We start from the raw sequence: 19,540 nt of genomic DNA, 5'->3' as shown, positions 1-19,540 counted from the left end.
CAAAACTCGATACCATTAGTCAGGACACTGTCCCAATCACTAAGTGCTTTCAGACATACGTGTAAGACCGGAGGTTCTGCCGATGTTAAACGGTGGGGCCGTATATCTGAACGACATAACCGGTCATATGGAAGTCCGAATTCACCCGGTGTTTATACTACTCCCCCCCTAGTATTTCCTCCGGACATTATGTAAATGTGCTGTGTCTGAACGAGGAGTAGAACATGCGGTTAAAATTCACACCTACTGTAGTTAGAGGGCGTGTTGGTGACGTTTCTTTCGTGCGTCCATGTGGTTAGATCTGACTTAAATGCCAGTGTTATGATGGAGTGGCATAGTGTTGTCCAGAAAATCTCCGACCTGGAAAGATGCAGACATCACGGAGCTACTGTCCATGAGGGCATACAACATTTTGATAGAACATCTGAAGGGAACGTTAGAGACACGTTAGCCTCCAACTGCATGGCAAGGACAAACGAATTCAGAAGACTGGATCATCATAAGCAGAAGGCGCTGAAAAGGCAGTAGCCTACAGCGACGTCGTTGACGACAATAACAGGAGTATTTAATAAATTGTTAGCCAACACGGTTTTCTGTTCATTGATAGCCTTCATGACCTGCTGAGCTCCCTGATATTTGCTGAGCATATATGCCTAGAGAAAACGAAAACGAAGAAAACCCAACTTTGTTCCAAGCTCCTTACGTAAATGCGACACATGGGGAGAGGATGCTTTTGGAAACAATAAACCATGAAAAAACGAACAACTTCACTGTTATTAATGTTAGTATTTTGTTTGTTGCTTAAAAACGTTGTATGATCTTGAAGTCTTGAGTTAGCCTACTGAATTGGCTGGTAGCCTACCATAAAGTTTGTGCATGCTCTCTCTCTCCAACGCAAACCAGATTTGGGGTTCTATAGCTAATTCTGGTACATAACGTTGAAAACAGATAAATGTGTTTATTTGAAGCACACATACAAATACTGTAGGCTAGGTCAATTTCAAGTGCGCACTTACGTGACTAGCCTACTTCAAGTATTAGCCTATGCACAATAGATTTCTCTTCTTTATCTGAAAGCGCTTACTCAGAGCAATTTTTATGAATAAACATTGAACACTCTAGCACCACCACCAGTTCAACGCTAGACATGCGTTCATGCGCATGATCCTTGACTCTTTTGTCTGATTTTCACAATTGAGGTAGCGTCTGAATCCTTGGACCATCCCGAGTTCATCGACCCCTATTCCGTCACTTTCCACCATATTGGACCTCCGCCATATTGGATTTAGTCCAAACTCTACAAAAGCGGTTACAAATTTCATCTGATTTTCACGGAACTTGGCGGAGATGATCTTCAGATCAAGCCGCACATACGATTCTTGTCAGATTTTTAAATTTCAAGTTTATTTGCCCGTGACAGCGAATCAAATACGGCGATGAAGCCGCCAAACAGGAAGCGAGCTCTTATCTCAGCACGGCTTTGATATATGAAGTCCAAACTTGGCAAGGGGACTTGTTAACTGATTGTGATGACACACTAGGAAATTGGCATCATTTGGCCTCTATAGGGGGCACTGCAATACAGGAAGTGAGCTTGTATCTCAGCAGCGCTTTGATGTATGAAGTCCAAACTTGGGACAGGGACAAAGTAGCTGATTGTGAGGACATGCATGGAAAGTGGTCTCATTTGGCCTCTAGGGGTGCTGTAATAAAGAAAGTGAGCTCCCGTCTTAGCAACTCGTTGGTTTATGAAGTCCAGGGACATGGTAGCTGATTGTGAGGACGCACAAGGACATTGGTGTAATTTGGCCTCTAGGGGCAGTGTAACAAAGTAAATGAGCTTATTTCTCAGCCATTCTTTATCTAATTGCAATCAAACTTGCTGTGAGTGCTTGCTGCTAAGCCCCTGCATTGCTGCTTGCAGCTATATTTAAATATTTTATTGTCATTTATAGGATTGCCCTGACACTGAGCTTGTGTCTGTGGTTATGAAGAGGCTGATAACATAGATGAGGAGGATGTTCCACACTGTTGTTTGGTCAAATATACATAAGAGATGTTAAATTCAAACAAATTAACCTTGTGGGCAAAAAACATAAAAACATCACCAACAGCCTTCAAGAACATTTCAGTGGGGTTATCAAGCAGGCACTTTCCTTTATGGGTGTTTCATTGAATTACTGTAGGCCCACAACACCTCAAGAAAAGGTTCAACAGTGATACCTGGCATCTCAGACCCAGCCCCCTCCACACTCATGATGTGTTCTCTACCAACAAATATCGACAAATTCATTGATTACTCCTCTTCATTGCTGTGGCCGTACGTATGTCAATATTGACCCCCAAGCTCTCTAAATGTCGGGCAAAATATTTTTTCTGCAAAAAAATAAAAATCATTCCATAGAGGGATAAGCATTTTAAATTATAGTTTTCTATGTAAACTGTTGTACTGTATAGCTGATGATTTCTAAAAGGATTCTGATAAGATACTGGGAATAATTATGGAAATAGAATTGTTGTGTGTTTGTTTTATGTTATGTTATGTTATGTTATGTTATGTTATAGATATAATTGTATGGTGCATGAAAGTAGCAGAACAAAAGCAGAGTTTTTCCTGTTATTTTACTAATTGAATATTAATATGAGAGGAATAATACCAACAAAACATATCCGTCATCATCTAACAATATATGTTTTGTGATTAAAACTTTTTTTGTGATTGTGATGCTAAACTTCAGTTCTTTTGCCATGATACAAGAAAGCAGCAGGACAACAGCAGAATGAGTTCTTTTAAGTTCTTTTCAGTCATTTTATTTTCCAGTGATATCAACATGAGAGGAATAATGTTCACAATTAACAACCATCATGTAAGAACTTGTGCTCTCCAATCTCAGCTGTTACATCATGTGGTGGTTCCAGACTGGGACAGCATCAGTTTGAGCTTTTTCTGTTAGAAAGAAGAAGGAATGGTCAGAATTGAATTCTATTGCAGCAAGCAACCCATCATTTTAGCAATCCCAAAGTTACTAACACTCCATATTATACAGGAGGTCATACTCACAGCATCCATACAGTTTCTTGATCCTCAGGATGTCAGTGGTGGACATTCCCTGTCTCTGTCCAATTTGCACATTTGGGTTTGGAATTGGTGTGATTGTCTCCCTTCCATTGGTTGAGAAAGCAGTGCTATAGAAGAACATGACGGTCAGTGATTTTAAACATTTGAGGAGCAATATTTTTCAATATTCTTTTTAATTTAGTAACACATAAGATAACACAGCTCTTGACAAATAATTCTTTTTAACTGGGTGCCATTTTCTTACCTCCCATAATGCATCACAGAAGAGTAGTCATATGGAGTGTTCAGGTTGTTGGTGGATTGTTTCTGAAAGTTGTAAACCATTTCTGCCAAGATATCGTGCTGGTTTTTAAAGCTATTCATCATTTTTCAATCAGTTTTGTCAACATGTTCTTGTCAACATGTCCAAACATAAAATGAATTCAAGACTGCAGTACATTCATGTGAAGAAGGATATGCAGCTTACGTGAGTCGATATTTTCCCAGTTGATTATCACATACTGGTCTCTGTCACTCCTGTTCTGCTCATGTTGGAAGCCCAGAGCGTGAAGAAATTCATGCTGAATGATGCCGCTGTAAACACAACCGGACCTGTAGAGAGAGACCACCTGTTTGCCTCCTGTCCTGCCAAGGTCAGAGTAGCACCTGAGAAAGATGGGAGGAAGAATGATAGAAACATTTACAATATGGCTCCATTCATTATTATTTCATGAATTAATTATGATAAAAAAAAAAGACCATGGTCCTCATCACATCACAATTGATTGCATAAGCTAAGTTTGATTTTGTTTGTGTACACAAAACTATTCTTTGCAATCAGAATGTTTTAGCTAACATTATGTACATGTATTTTAGATGACTTTTCACACAATAATCAGCATTTCTTGTCTTTGTTGATATTGTTTAACAACAAAAAGGTGATAAAAGTTAAAAAGTGATACCAGTGTGATAGTATGGGGTTGTAGTATAAAAGACAAAGGGACCTTTTCCAGGCAGGTAGGTGTGGCCATAGAATCGACCATAGAAGGAAAAGCATTTTCAGCACAGTGCTAAATGAACTCACCCATCCCTATTCTCAATGCTGAGGTAGTCACCCTGGGTTGAGCGAGGAACAAACTGCACACAGGTTTTACTGCTGAAGGTAGCCAAGGCATTTTGAATTGTCATCACATCATAGGAAGCTGAAAACACAAATAATGGTTATAAATGCATAATGGATGTGCTTTAAAATATATGTACAGCATATTACAGAATACTACAAATAAGTTCACTTACTGAAATCAGGGCTCACTATGTAAGGCACCTCAACTTTTCCATTAGCAGACTTCTTCCATAGGCAGTTATTGTTCCAGCAAGTCATAGCATTTCTGGTTTTTGGCACCACAAGATCTCCCTCAATTAGAAATTCACTGGAAGCTGAAAGATTAAATATCATTTGAAAGTTATTCATAGAGACTCTGTGAGTTTGTGCATACCCTCAACTTAACTGTCCATTTGTTTAAACAATGAGAAACAAACCATTGTTGGTAGCTAAAATCTGTGTGGTCAAATCCACACTGTCACGCTCCTCTAGGAAAATGTGATTCTCATCACCATCAGCCTACAGACAAAAAATGGTTTAAATGAAACAGGAGAATCCCACAGATAGCCTTTAGAAGTGGAGTTTTGAATATCACAGGTATTCTTACCATAAGAGGCAGGGCCTCGGACAGGCCAAGCAGCAGCACCAGAAGGGAGATGGAGGCTCTGAGGTCCATGTTGCTTCAGTGTGTGGAGATGCTCTTGACGGCTACTTCACTGGAGCTCAGTGTTTGAGACCCATCTCACCTGAGCTTTTATACAGCCCTCCACAGGTGTGTCTGCAGGGGGATTTAAGCCTGCTGTCAGGGTCAGGTGTCTAATGGAAGCTCTTATGGGAGGACACCACCACTGCTCCCACAAATTCAACAACTGGACTAAGACTACATGTTATGCAGAGTGCTTAAGGATGTTTGGCTTGGTAGCTGGCATGTGGTCCTGGCATGGCTATTGACAAAACTGGGCAAGTGTTTGGAACTACCTCTACCAGCCTTATCATCTGTCGGGGCAATATTTTGTATAGTCAGAGAATACTGGTGAAACCCATGATGGGGTGACACAAACATGCATCTCTCCCTTGAGGGCCACTGGCCCCTCATTGAAAAGAATAAAAGCCTGGATCCTGATATTCCATCGTCCTGACTGAGTCTTAAGAGAAATATGGTAGTAAAAATATGCTATCAGTTTTAAGATATACCCCACAGTAATCATAGTAAAAAAACAATTAAAAATAAGAACAATTATACAAACACCAATAAATAATACAGCATATCCTTTAAGAATCTTTTTAGAAATCATCAGTTTCTTTATGGAACTAAGAGAACAAGTGTACTTGAGTGGGCCAACACGGTTATCTCATACAGATACCATATTGGCCCGCGAAAAACAACCCTGAATATAAGACGACCACCCTTTTCAGGACTAATTTTGTAAATAACAAAAAAATAGAAGAAAATTACTTTTTAAATGCTAGTAATAACACATTGGATGAATTTATTAGGCTGTTGTTTTTAACATGAAAGTTGCTGTCAGTGTTTACAGCGATGTGTTTGACATGTTTAGATAAAGTTTCCACAGTAACTCTGTCCTGTTGAGCTCCTTGGTCCCCTCATTGCTGCTTGCAGTTATGTTTACATTTGTCTTTATAGTTATCGTTGGTACTGTGGATAGGCCTGAAACACTGACAAATGTACCAGACGGCCCATCATGTTCTACCCCACAGTGGGCCTGTGTGGGATTCGCATGGGTAAGACCTTATGGGTCTACAGAGAAAACCCAAAATGGCAACAGTTTGAATTTGTATTACCCCGCTGAAAAACAGCACTGGGCCTGAGTGTAGCTGGAAAAGTTAGGTGATGAGGCTAAAAAAGCATGCTTGGTCTCACACTGTAGATCCTTAACCCTCATCATGTATGTGTTTAAACTGAAATAAATGTATAAACAAAAATAGTATGTGCATTAATATTTGTAAAGACGTGTATTTAGTTGTTCAAATGCATATTTAATTTTCATTTATTTACTTTTTTGTCCATTCCCTCAGGGCAACATTATGCAGTTAAACCACTTTTGCTAAGGCATTATTCAAAAGCGTAGTTCTCCTGGACCCCCTATCCTGTATGTTCCAGATTCCCCCCTGCGCCAACACACCTGATACAAATAATCAGCTTATTATCAAGCAGCTGCAGCATTTGATAACCAGTTGTCACGTCATGAAAAGTTTCATGAAAAGTTTCAGCGGTCACAAATTTCATCCGATTTTCACGGAACTTGGCAGAGATGATCTTCTGCCCGAGCCGCACAAAAGATACTGGTCAAATTTTTCAATTTAATTTTTGTTTGCCTGTGACAGCCAATCAAATATGGCGATTAAGCCGCCAAACAGGAAGTGGACTAACATCTCCGTGACGCTTTGAGTTAACATAACAAAACTCAATACCATTAGTCAGGACACTGTCCCAATCACTAAGTGCTTTCAGACATACGTGTAAGACCGGAGGTTCTGCCGATGTTAAACGGTGGGGCCGTATATCTGAACGACATAACCGGTCATATGGAAGTCCGAATTCACCCGGTGTTTATACTACTCCCCCCCTAGTATTTCCTCCGGACATTATGTAAATGTGCTGTGTCTGAACGAGGAGTAGAACATGCGGTTAAAATTCACACCTACTGTAGTTAGAGGGCGTGTTGGTGACGTTTCTTTCGTGCGTCCATGTGGTTAGATCTGACTTAAATGCCAGTGTTATGATGGAGTGGCATAGTGTTGTCCAGAAAATCTCCGACCTGGAAAGATGCAGACATCACGGAGCTACTGTCCATGAGGGCATACAACATTTTGATAGAACATCTGAAGGGAACGTTAGAGACACGTTAGCCTCCAACTGCATGGCAAGGACAAACGAATTCAGAAGACTGGATCATCATAAGCAGAAGGCGCTGAAAAGGCAGTAGCCTACAGCGACGTCGTTGACGACAATAACAGGAGTATTTAATAAATTGTTAGCCAACACGGTTTTCTGTTCATTGATAGCCTTCATGACCTGCTGAGCTCCCTGATATTTGCTGAGCATATATGCCTAGAGAAAACGAAAACGAAGAAAACCCAACTTTGTTCCAAGCTCCTTACGTAAATGCGACACATGGGGAGAGGATGCTTTTGGAAACAATAAACCATGAAAAAACGAACAACTTCACTGTTATTAATGTTAGTATTTTGTTTGTTGCTTAAAAACGTTGTATGATCTTGAAGTCTTGAGTTAGCCTACTGAATTGGCTGGTAGCCTACCATAAAGTTTGTGCATGCTCTCTCTCTCCAACGCAAACCAGATTTGGGGTTCTATAGCTAATTCTGGTACATAACGTTGAAAACAGATAAATGTGTTTATTTGAAGCACACATACAAATACTGTAGGCTAGGTCAATTTCAAGTGCGCACTTACGTGACTAGCCTACTTCAAGTATTAGCCTATGCACAATAGATTTCTCTTCTTTATCTGAAAGCGCTTACTCAGAGCAATTTTTATGAATAAACATTGAACACTCTAGCACCACCACCAGTTCAACGCTAGACATGCGTTCATGCGCATGATCCTTGACTCTTTTGTCTGATTTTCACAATTGAGGTAGCGTCTGAATCCTTGGACCATCCCGAGTTCATCGACCCCTATTCCGTCACTTTCCACCATATTGGACCTCCGCCATATTGGATTTAGTCCAAACTCTACAAAAGCGGTTACAAATTTCATCTGATTTTCACGGAACTTGGCGGAGATGATCTTCAGATCAAGCCGCACATACGATTCTTGTCAGATTTTTAAATTTCAAGTTTATTTGCCCGTGACAGCGAATCAAATACGGCGATGAAGCCGCCAAACAGGAAGCGAGCTCTTATCTCAGCACGGCTTTGATATATGAAGTCCAAACTTGGCAAGGGGACTTGTTAACTGATTGTGATGACACACTAGGAAATTGGCATCATTTGGCCTCTATAGGGGGCACTGCAATACAGGAAGTGAGCTTGTATCTCAGCAGCGCTTTGATGTATGAAGTCCAAACTTGGGACAGGGACAAAGTAGCTGATTGTGAGGACATGCATGGAAAGTGGTCTCATTTGGCCTCTAGGGGTGCTGTAATAAAGAAAGTGAGCTCCCGTCTTAGCAACTCGTTGGTTTATGAAGTCCAGGGACATGGTAGCTGATTGTGAGGACGCACAAGGACATTGGTGTAATTTGGCCTCTAGGGGCAGTGTAACAAAGTAAATGAGCTTATTTCTCAGCCATTCTTTATCTAATTGCAATCAAACTTGCTGTGAGTGCTTGCTGCTAAGCCCCTGCATTGCTGCTTGCAGCTATATTTAAATATTTTATTGTCATTTATAGGATTGCCCTGACACTGAGCTTGTGTCTGTGGTTATGAAGAGGCTGATAACATAGATGAGGAGGATGTTCCACACTGTTGTTTGGTCAAATATACATAAGAGATGTTAAATTCAAACAAATTAACCTTGTGGGCAAAAAACATAAAAACATCACCAACAGCCTTCAAGAACATTTCAGTGGGGTTATCAAGCAGGCACTTTCCTTTATGGGTGTTTCATTGAATTACTGTAGGCCCACAACACCTCAAGAAAAGGTTCAACAGTGATACCTGGCATCTCAGACCCAGCCCCCTCCACACTCATGATGTGTTCTCTACCAACAAATATCGACAAATTCATTGATTACTCCTCTTCATTGCTGTGGCCGTACGTATGTCAATATTGACCCCCAAGCTCTCTAAATGTCGGGCAAAATATTTTTTCTGCAAAAAAATAAAAATCATTCCATAGAGGGATAAGCATTTTAAATTATAGTTTTCTATGTAAACTGTTGTACTGTATAGCTGATGATTTCTAAAAGGATTCTGATAAGATACTGGGAATAATTATGGAAATAGAATTGTTGTGTGTTTGTTTTATGTTATGTTATGTTATGTTATGTTATGTTATAGATATAATTGTATGGTGCATGAAAGTAGCAGAACAAAAGCAGAGTTTTTCCTGTTATTTTACTAATTGAATATTAATATGAGAGGAATAATACCAACAAAACATATCCGTCATCATCTAACAATATATGTTTTGTGATTAAAACTTTTTTTGTGATTGTGATGCTAAACTTCAGTTCTTTTGCCATGATACAAGAAAGCAGCAGGACAACAGCAGAATGAGTTCTTTTAAGTTCTTTTCAGTCATTTTATTTTCCAGTGATATCAACATGAGAGGAATAATGTTCACAATTAACAACCATCATGTAAGAACTTGTGCTCTCCAATCTCAGCTGTTACATCATGTGGTGGTTCCAGACTGGGACAGCATCAGTTTGAGCTTTTTCTGTTAGAAAGAAGAAGGAATGGTCAGAATTGAATTCTATTGCAGCAAGCAACCCATCATTTTAGCAATCCCAAAGTTACTAACACTCCATATTATACAGGAGGTCATACTCACAGCATCCATACAGTTTCTTGATCCTCAGGATGTCAGTGGTGGACATTCCCTGTCTCTGTCCAATTTGCACATTTGGGTTTGGAATTGGTGTGATTGTCTCCCTTCCATTGGTTGAGAAAGCAGTGCTATAGAAGAACATGACGGTCAGTGATTTTAAACATTTGAGGAGCAATATTTTTCAATATTCTTTTTAATTTAGTAACACATAAGATAACACAGCTCTTGACAAATAATTCTTTTTAACTGGGTGCCATTTTCTTACCTCCCATAATGCATCACAGAAGAGTAGTCATATGGAGTGTTCAGGTTGTTGGTGGATTGTTTCTGAAAGTTGTAAACCATTTCTGCCAAGATATCGTGCTGGTTTTTAAAGCTATTCATCATTTTTCAATCAGTTTTGTCAACATGTTCTTGTCAACATGTCCAAACATAAAATGAATTCAAGACTGCAGTACATTCATGTGAAGAAGGATATGCAGCTTACGTGAGTCGATATTTTCCCAGTTGATTATCACATACTGGTCTCTGTCACTCCTGTTCTGCTCATGTTGGAAGCCCAGAGCGTGAAGAAATTCATGCTGAATGATGCCGCTGTAAACACAACCGGACCTGTAGAGAGAGACCACCTGTTTGCCTCCTGTCCTGCCAAGGTCAGAGTAGCACCTGAGAAAGATGGGAGGAAGAATGATAGAAACATTTACAATATGGCTCCATTCATTATTATTTCATGAATTAATTATGATAAAAAAAAAAGACCATGGTCCTCATCACATCACAATTGATTGCATAAGCTAAGTTTGATTTTGTTTGTGTACACAAAACTATTCTTTGCAATCAGAATGTTTTAGCTAACATTATGTACATGTATTTTAGATGACTTTTCACACAATAATCAGCATTTCTTGTCTTTGTTGATATTGTTTAACAACAAAAAGGTGATAAAAGTTAAAAAGTGATACCAGTGTGATAGTATGGGGTTGTAGTATAAAAGACAAAGGGACCTTTTCCAGGCAGGTAGGTGTGGCCATAGAATCGACCATAGAAGGAAAAGCATTTTCAGCACAGTGCTAAATGAACTCACCCATCCCTATTCTCAATGCTGAGGTAGTCACCCTGGGTTGAGCGAGGAACAAACTGCACACAGGTTTTACTGCTGAAGGTAGCCAAGGCATTTTGAATTGTCATCACATCATAGGAAGCTGAAAACACAAATAATGGTTATAAATGCATAATGGATGTGCTTTAAAATATATGTACAGCATATTACAGAATACTACAAATAAGTTCACTTACTGAAATCAGGGCTCACTATGTAAGGCACCTCAACTTTTCCATTAGCAGACTTCTTCCATAGGCAGTTATTGTTCCAGCAAGTCATAGCATTTCTGGTTTTTGGCACCACAAGATCTCCCTCAATTAGAAATTCACTGGAAGCTGAAAGATTAAATATCATTTGAAAGTTATTCATAGAGACTCTGTGAGTTTGTGCATACCCTCAACTTAACTGTCCATTTGTTTAAACAATGAGAAACAAACCATTGTTGGTAGCTAAAATCTGTGTGGTCAAATCCACACTGTCACGCTCCTCTAGGAAAATGTGATTCTCATCACCATCAGCCTACAGACAAAAAATGGTTTAAATGAAACAGGAGAATCCCACAGATAGCCTTTAGAAGTGGAGTTTTGAATATCACAGGTATTCTTACCATAAGAGGCAGGGCCTCGGACAGGCCAAGCAGCAGCACCAGAAGGGAGATGGAGGCTCTGAGGTCCATGTTGCTTCAGTGTGTGGAGATGCTCTTGACGGCTACTTCACTGGAGCTCAGTGTTTGAGACCCATCTCACCTGAGCTTTTATACAGCCCTCCACAGGTGTGTCTGCAGGGGGATTTAAGCCTGCTGTCAGGGTCAGGTGTCTAATGGAAGCTCTTATGGGAGGACACCACCACTGCTCCCACAAATTCAACAACTGGACTAAGACTACATGTTATGCAGAGTGCTTAAGGATGTTTGGCTTGGTAGCTGGCATGTGGTCCTGGCATGGCTATTGACAAAACTGGGCAAGTGTTTGGAACTACCTCTACCAGCCTTATCATCTGTCGGGGCAATATTTTGTATAGTCAGAGAATACTGGTGAAACCCATGATGGGGTGACACAAACATGCATCTCTCCCTTGAGGGCCACTGGCCCCTCATTGAAAAGAATAAAAGCCTGGATCCTGATATTCCATCGTCCTGACTGAGTCTTAAGAGAAATATGGTAGTAAAAATATGCTATCAGTTTTAAGATATACCCCACAGTAATCATAGTAAAAAAACAATTAAAAATAAGAACAATTATACAAACACCAATAAATAATACAGCATATCCTTTAAGAATCTTTTTAGAAATCATCAGTTTCTTTATGGAACTAAGAGAACAAGTGTACTTGAGTGGGCCAACACGGTTATCTCATACAGATACCATATTGGCCCGCGAAAAACAACCCTGAATATAAGACGACCACCCTTTTCAGGACTAATTTTGTAAATAACAAAAAAATAGAAGAAAATTACTTTTTAAATGCTAGTAATAACACATTGGATGAATTTATTAGGCTGTTGTTTTTAACATGAAAGTTGCTGTCAGTGTTTACAGCGATGTGTTTGACATGTTTAGATAAAGTTTCCACAGTAACTCTGTCCTGTTGAGCTCCTTGGTCCCCTCATTGCTGCTTGCAGTTATGTTTACATTTGTCTTTATAGTTATCGTTGGTACTGTGGATAGGCCTGAAACACTGACAAATGTACCAGACGGCCCATCATGTTCTACCCCACAGTGGGCCTGTGTGGGATTCGCATGGGTAAGACCTTATGGGTCTACAGAGAAAACCCAAAATGGCAACAGTTTGAATTTGTATTACCCCGCTGAAAAACAGCACTGGGCCTGAGTGTAGCTGGAAAAGTTAGGTGATGAGGCTAAAAAAGCATGCTTGGTCTCACACTGTAGATCCTTAACCCTCATCATGTATGTGTTTAAACTGAAATAAATGTATAAACAAAAATAGTATGTGCATTAATATTTGTAAAGACGTGTATTTAGTTGTTCAAATGCATATTTAATTTTCATTTATTTACTTTTTTGTCCATTCCCTCAGGGCAACATTATGCAGTTAAACCACTTTTGCTAAGGCATTATTCAAAAGCGTAGTTCTCCTGGACCCCCTATCCTGTATGTTCCAGATTCCCCCCTGCGCCAACACACCTGATACAAATAATCAGCTTATTATCAAGCAGCTGCAGCATTTGATAACCAGTTGTCACGTCATGAAAAGTTTCATGAAAAGTTTCAGCGGTCACAAATTTCATCCGATTTTCACGGAACTTGGCAGAGATGATCTTCTGCCCGAGCCGCACAAAAGATACTGGTCAAATTTTTCAATTTAATTTTTGTTTGCCTGTGACAGCCAATCAAATATGGCGATTAAGCCGCCAAACAGGAAGTGGACTAACATCTCCGTGACGCTTTGAGTTAACATAACAAAACTCAATACCATTAGTCAGGACACTGTCCCAATCACTAAGTGCTTTCAGACATACGTGTAAGACCGGAGGTTCTGCCGATGTTAAACGGTGGGGCCGTATATCTGAACGACATAACCGGTCATATGGAAGTCCGAATTCACCCGGTGTTTATACTACTCCCCCCCTAGTATTTCCTCCGGACATTATGTAAATGTGCTGTGTCTGAACGAGGAGTAGAACATGCGGTTAAAATTCACACCTACTGTAGTTAGAGGGCGTGTTGGTGACGTTTCTTTCGTGCGTCCATGTGGTTAGATCTGACTTAAATGCCAGTGTTATGATGGAGTGGCATAGTGTTGTCCAGAAAATCTCCGACCTGGAAAGATGCAGACATCACGGAGCTACTGTCCATGAGGGCATACAACATTTTGATAGAACATCTGAAGGGAACGTTAGAGACACGTTAGCCTCCAACTGCATGGCAAGGACAAACGAATTCAGAAGACTGGATCATCATAAGCAGAAGGCGCTGAAAAGGCAGTAGCCTACAGCGACGTCGTTGACGACAATAACAGGAGTATTTAATAAATTGTTAGCCAACACGGTTGTCTGTTCATTGATAGCCTTCATGACCTGCTGAGCTCGCTGATATTTGCTGAGCATATATGCCTAGAGAAAACGAAAACGAAGAAAACCCAACTTTGTTCCAAGCTCCTTACGTAAATGCGACACATGGGGAGAGGATGCTTTTGGAAAAAATAAACCATGAAAAAACGAACAACTTCACTGTTATTAATGTTAGTATTTTGTTTGTTGCTTAAAAACGTTGTATGATCTTGAAGTCTTGAGTTAGCCTACTGAATTGGCTGGTAGCCTACCATAAAGTTTGTGCATGCTCTCTCTCTCCAACGCAAACCAGATTTGGGGTTCTATAGCTAATTCTGGTACATAACGTTGAAAACAGATAAATGTGTTTATTTGAAGCACACATACAAATACTGTAGGCTAGGTCAATTTCAAGTGCGCACTTACGTGACTAGCCTACTTCAAGTATTAGCCTATGCACAATAGATTTCTCTTCTTTATCTGAAAGCGCTTACTCAGAGCAATTTTTATGAATAAACATTGAACACTCTAGCACCACCACCAGTTCAACGCTAGACATGTGTTCATGCGCATGATCCTTGACTCTTTTGTCTGATTTTCACAATTGAGGTAGCGTCTGAATCCTTGGACCATCCCGAGTTCATCGACCCCTATTCCGTCACTTTCCACCATATTGGACCTCCGCCATATTGGATTTAGTCCAAACTCTACAAAAGCGGTTACAAATTTCATCTGATTTTCACGGAACTTGGCGGAGATGATCTTCAGATCAAGCCGCACATACGATTCTTGTCAGATTTTTAAATTTCAAGTTTATTTGCCCGTGACAGCGAATCAAATACGGCGATGAAGCCGCCAAACAGGAAGCGAGCTCTTATCTCAGCACGGCTTTGATATATGAAGTCCAAACTTGGCAAGGGGACTTGTTAACTGATTGTGATGACACACTAGGAAATTGGCATCATTTGGCCTCTATAGGGGGCACTGCAATACAGGAAGTGAGCTTGTATCTCAGCAGCGCTTTGATGTATGAAGTCCAAACTTGGGACAGGGACAAAGTAGCTGATTGTGAGGACATGCATGGAAAGTGGTCTCATTTGGCCTCTAGGAGTGCTGTAATAAAGAAAGTGAGCTCCCGTCTTAGCAACTCGTTGGTTTATGAAGTCCAGGGACATGGTAGCTGATTGTGAGGACGCACAAGGACATTGGTGTAATTTGGCCTCTAGGGGCAGTGTAACAAAGTAAATGAGCTTATTTCTCAGCCATTCTTTATCTAATTGCAATCAAACTTGCTGTGAGTGCTTGCTGCTAAGCCCCTGCATTGCTGCTTGCAGCTATATTTAAATATTTTATTGTCATTTATAGGATTGCCCTGACACTGAGCTTGTGTCTGTGGTTATGAAGAGGCTGATAACATAGATGAAGAGGATGTTCCACACTGTTGTTTGGTCAAATATACATAAGAGATGTTAAATTCAAACAAATTAACCTTGTGGGCAAAAAACATAAAAACATCACCAACAGCCTTCAAGAACATTTCAGTGGGGTTATCAAGCAGGCACTTTCCTTTATGGGTGTTTCATTGAATTACTGTAGGCCCACAACACCTCAAGAAAAGGTTCAACAGTGATACCTGGCATCTCAGACCCAGCCCCCTCCACACTCATCATGTGTTCTCTACCAACAAATATCGACAAATTCATTGATTACTCCTCTTCATTGCTGTGGCCGTACGTATGTCAATATTGACCCCCAAGCTCTCTAAATGTCGGGCAAAATATTTTTTCTGCAAAAAAATAAAAATCATTCCATAGAGGGATAAGCATTTTAAATTATAGTTTTCTATGTAAACTGTTGTACTGTATAGCTGATGATTTCTAAAAGGATTCTGATAAGATACTGGGAATAATTATGGAAATAGAATTGTTGTGTGTTTGTTTTATGTTATGTTATGTTATGTTATGTTATGTTATAGATATAATTGTATGGTGCATGAAAGTAGCAGAACAAAAGCAGAGTTTTTCCTGTTATTTTACTAATTGAATATTAATATGAGAGGAATAATACCAACAAAACATATCCGTCATCATCTAACAATATATGTTTTGTGATTAAAACTTTTTTTGTGATTGTGATGCTAAACTTCAGTTCTTTTGCCATGATACAAGAAAGCAGCAGGACAACAGCAGAATGAGTTCTTTTAAGTTCTTTTCAGTCATTTTATTTTCCAGTGATATCAACATGAGAGGAATAATGTTCACAATTAACAACCATCATGTAAGAACTTGTGCTCTCCAATCTCAGCTGTTACATCATGTGGTGGTTCCAGACTGGGACAGCATCAGTTTGAGCTTTTTCTGTTAGAAAGAAGAAAGAATGGTCAGAATTGAATTCTATTGCAGCAAGCAACCCATCATTTTAGCAATCCCAAAGTTACTAACACTCCATATTATACAGGAGGTCATACTCACAGCATCCATACAGTTTCTTGATCCTCAGGATGTCAGTGGTGGACATTCCCTGTCTCTGTCCAATTTGCACATTTGGGTTTGGAATTGGTGTGATTGTCTCCCTTCCATTGGTTGAGAAAGCAGTGCTATAGAAGAACATGACGGTCAGTGATTTTAAACATTTGAGGAGCAATATTTTTCAATATTATTTTTAATTTAGTAACACATAAGATAACACAGCTCTTGACAAATAATTCTTTTTAACTGGGTGCCATTTTCTTACCTCCCATAATGCATCACAGAAGAGTAGTCATATGGAGTGTTCAGGTTGTTGGTGGATTGTTTCTGAAAGTTGTAAACCATTTCTGCCAAGATATCGTGCTGGTTTTTAAAGCTATTCATCATTTTTCAATCAGTTTTGTCAACATGTTCTTGTCAACATGTCCAAACATAAAATGAATTCAAGACTGCAGTACATTCATGTGAAGAAGGAAATGCAGCTTACGTGAGTCGATATTTTCCCAGTTGATTATCACATACTGGTCTCTGTCACTCCTGTTCTGCTCATGTTGGAAGCCCAGAGCGTGAAGAAATTCATGCTGAATGATGCCGCTGTAAACACAACCGGACCTGTAGAGAGAGACCACCTGTTTGCCTCCTGTCCTGCCAAGGTCAGAGTAGCACCTGAGAAAGATGGGAGGAAGAATGATAGAAACATTTACAATATGGCTCCATTCATTATTATTATATGAATTAAATATGATAAAAAAAAAAGACCATGGTCCTCATCACATCACAATTGATTGCATAAGCTAAGTTTGATTTTGTTTGTGTACACAAAACTATTCTTTGCAATCAGAATGTTTTAGCTAACATTATGTACATGTATTTTAGATGACTTTTCACACAATAATCAGCATTTCTTGTCTTTGTTGATATTGTTTAACAACAAAAAGGTGATACAAGTTAAAAAGTGATACCAGTGTGATAGTATGGGGTTGTAGTATAAAAGACAAAGGGACCTTTTCCAGGCAGGTAGGTGTGGCCATAGAATCGACCATAGAAGGAAAAGCATTTTCAGCACAGTGCTAAATGAACTCACCCATCCCTATTCTCAATGCTGAGGTAGTCACCCTGGGTTGAGCGAGGAACAAACTGCACACAGGTTTTACTGCTGAAGGTAGCCAAGGCATTTTGAATTGTCATCACATCATAGGAAGCTGAAAACACAAATAATGGTTATAAATGCATAATGGATGTGCTTTAAAATATATGTACAGCATATTACAGAATACTACAAATAAGTTCACTTACTGAAATCAGGGCTCACTATGTAAGGCACCTCAACTTTTCCATTGGCAGACTTCTTCCATAGGCAGTTATTGTTCCAGCAAGTCATAGCATTTCTGGTTTTTGGCACCACAAGATCTCCCTCAATTAGAAATTCACTGGAAGCTGAAAGATTAAATATCATTTGAAAGTTATTCATAGAGACTCTGTGAGTTTGTGCATACCCTCAACTTAACTGTCCATTTGTTTAAACAATGAGAAACAAACCATTGTTGGTAGCTAAAATCTGTGTGGTCAAATCCACACTGTCACGCTCCTCTAGGAAAATGTGATTCTCATCACCATCAGCCTACAGACAAAAAATGGTTTAAATGAAACAGGAGAATCCCACAGATAGCCTTTAGAAGTGGAGTTTTGAATATCACAGGTATTCTTACCATAAGAGGCAGAGCCTTGGACAGGCCAAGCAGCAGCACCAGAAGGGAGATGGAGGCTCTGAGGTCCATGTTGCTTCAGTGTGTGGAGATGCTGTGGACGGCTACTTCACTGGAGCTCAGTGTTTGAGACCCATCTCACCTGAGCTTTTATACAGCCCTCCACAGGTGTGTCTGCAGGGGGATTTAAGCCTGCTGTCAGGGTCAGGTGTCTAATGGAAGCTCTTATGGGAGGACACCACCACTGCTCCCACAAATTCAACAACTGGACTAAGATGTAATGGTGAGTTAATTTGTTTTGGTCACCGTCTAAGCTTTACACTCTTCAAAGTTTTGATGTCTTTAGGTGTGCTTTGCCTTAACTGAGAGCTGTTGCAATAGTAAATGAAAACAAATAGTTTGTGAGAGATATTGTGTCCAGAAAGTAACAGTAAAAAATATACCTCAGACTGCTTTTCCACATTGTAGAATCTAATCTAATCTAACTCCAAATAATGTAATAAAATCTCCTCTTAACTCTGTAAATGTAATAGCACCCGATGATGTAATAACTTCCTAATAATGTAATAAGATGTCTTTATTAGATGAATCGGATGTTATTACATTATCGGGTTTAACCTTATTTTTTCAGAGCCCAATAATTATTGTCCACTATTGTAATATCTTGGTCAAAGTTTATTATTAGAGACCTAAGTAGATAACCATTGTCTGTCTCCCTTCTCTATTTGGGGCCTAAGCAGAACAGCTGGTTAAGGACACTGTGTTTCAATACAATTGGGGACTAAGTAGTGAAACTGCTCAGGAAACCAGTTGTGTTCCTACATTTCTTATCAGGGGACAAGCGATGCTGCTTACACACCTAATTATGACATTTTCGTATCAGGGGTCAAAGAGCCAAGCTGGCAAGGAACCCATTATGTTCTTTATAATCAGCCAAAAAAGACACATGTAACACCTCTTTTAGTCACTCTCTATTGGCTTCCTGTAGCAGCCAGAATTAAATTCAAATCCCTCACTCTGGCTTACAGGGCACTTAGTGGATCTACTTTGTAATCTCAATTTGCTATTGTTATTCTGTTACATTTGTGTTTACCACGGCATTATTGTCAGAGATAATTTTTAAAAAGTATAATTTTAATTTTAAAAGGTATATTTTTTGGGGCTTTTTATGCCTTTAATGCGACAGGACAATGGAGAGTGACAGGAAGCGAGTGGGAGAGAGAGTCGGGGTGGGATCCGGAAAGGACCACGGGACGGGAGCCGAACCCGGGTTGCCGGCGTACGGTCCAGGTTCCCAAGCCAGTTGTGCCACGGCTGGGGCCTTGTGAGAGATATTTTAAGATTTAAACATTTGGACATTTGGATTGATTGGAATGAGAAGTAGTTTTGATTCTTCATTTTCTATTAATCTTCATTTTGGCAGAAATGGTTTACAACTTCCAGAAACAGTACGCCAATAACCTGAACACTCCACATGATGCATTGGGAGGTAAAAGATGGCCACCAGTAATATTATTTACTAAGTGTTTTTATCTACATTATTGAATGAATGTCTAAAGCCCATTGTATATACATAGTATCATGAATAATACTAGGATACTAGATATACTGTAGTA

General features: G+C 39.6%; 3 protein-coding genes across 3 annotated transcripts; all 3 read right to left on the bottom strand.

Annotated features, from left to right (window-relative positions):
• Positions 1 to 2,781: 2,781 nt before the first annotated feature.
• LOC121694925 (hatching enzyme 1.2-like) lies at positions 2,782 to 4,836 on the bottom strand. Its single transcript, XM_042075323.1, has 8 exons — positions 4,768 to 4,836; positions 4,598 to 4,679; positions 4,355 to 4,495; positions 4,143 to 4,260; positions 3,546 to 3,724; positions 3,324 to 3,405; positions 3,062 to 3,186; positions 2,782 to 2,947 (listed from the first exon to the last, which is right to left on the bottom strand). Coding segments are annotated over exons 1-8 (798 nt in total). The 3' UTR covers positions 2,782 to 2,945.
• A 4,525-nt stretch (positions 4,837 to 9,361) lies between these two features.
• LOC121694924 (hatching enzyme 1.2-like) lies at positions 9,362 to 11,416 on the bottom strand. Its single transcript, XM_042075322.1, has 8 exons — positions 11,348 to 11,416; positions 11,178 to 11,259; positions 10,935 to 11,075; positions 10,723 to 10,840; positions 10,126 to 10,304; positions 9,904 to 9,985; positions 9,642 to 9,766; positions 9,362 to 9,527 (listed from the first exon to the last, which is right to left on the bottom strand). Coding segments are annotated over exons 1-8 (798 nt in total). The 3' UTR covers positions 9,362 to 9,525.
• Positions 11,417 to 15,941: 4,525 nt separating this feature from the next.
• LOC121694788 (hatching enzyme 1.2-like) lies at positions 15,942 to 18,082 on the bottom strand. Its single transcript, XM_042075126.1, has 8 exons — positions 17,928 to 18,082; positions 17,758 to 17,839; positions 17,515 to 17,655; positions 17,303 to 17,420; positions 16,706 to 16,884; positions 16,484 to 16,565; positions 16,222 to 16,346; positions 15,942 to 16,107 (listed from the first exon to the last, which is right to left on the bottom strand). Coding segments are annotated over exons 1-8 (798 nt in total). The 5' UTR covers positions 17,997 to 18,082; the 3' UTR covers positions 15,942 to 16,105.
• Positions 18,083 to 19,540: the final 1,458 nt, after the last annotated feature.

The sequence above is a fragment of the Alosa sapidissima genome, chromosome 20 (genome assembly GCF_018492685.1).
Source record: "Alosa sapidissima isolate fAloSap1 chromosome 20, fAloSap1.pri, whole genome shotgun sequence".
Lineage (NCBI taxonomy): Eukaryota > Metazoa > Chordata > Actinopteri > Clupeiformes > Clupeidae > Alosa > Alosa sapidissima.
The sequence above is the reverse complement of the archived record's forward strand: the minus strand, read 5'-3'. Positions and strand labels throughout refer to the sequence as shown.

Excerpts from the sequence above, each read along its gene's own strand:
- LOC121694925 (XM_042075323.1), bottom strand. The coding sequence starts at position 4,836 with ATGGACCTCAGAGCCTCCATCTCCCTTCTGGTGCTGCTGCTTGGCCTG. Across the intron at positions 4,680-4,767 it reads CCGAGGCCCTGCCTCTTATG|GCTGATGGTGATGAGAATCA; the intron begins GTAAGAATACCT and ends TTTTGTCTGTAG. Across the intron at positions 4,261-4,354 it reads CATAGTGAGCCCTGATTTCA|CTTCCTATGATGTGATGACA; the intron begins GTAAGTGAACTT and ends TTGTGTTTTCAG.
- LOC121694924 (XM_042075322.1), bottom strand. The coding sequence starts at position 11,416 with ATGGACCTCAGAGCCTCCATCTCCCTTCTGGTGCTGCTGCTTGGCCTG. Across the intron at positions 9,986-10,125 it reads CTGGGAAAATATCGACTCAC|AAATGGTTTACAACTTTCAG; the intron begins GTAAGCTGCATA and ends ATATCTTGGCAG. Across the intron at positions 9,767-9,903 it reads TCTGTGATGCATTATGGGAG|CACTGCTTTCTCAACCAATG; the intron begins GTAAGAAAATGG and ends GTTCTTCTATAG.
- LOC121694788 (XM_042075126.1), bottom strand. The coding sequence starts at position 17,996 with ATGGACCTCAGAGCCTCCATCTCCCTTCTGGTGCTGCTGCTTGGCCTG. Across the intron at positions 17,421-17,514 it reads CATAGTGAGCCCTGATTTCA|CTTCCTATGATGTGATGACA; the intron begins GTAAGTGAACTT and ends TTGTGTTTTCAG. Across the intron at positions 16,347-16,483 it reads TCTGTGATGCATTATGGGAG|CACTGCTTTCTCAACCAATG; the intron begins GTAAGAAAATGG and ends GTTCTTCTATAG.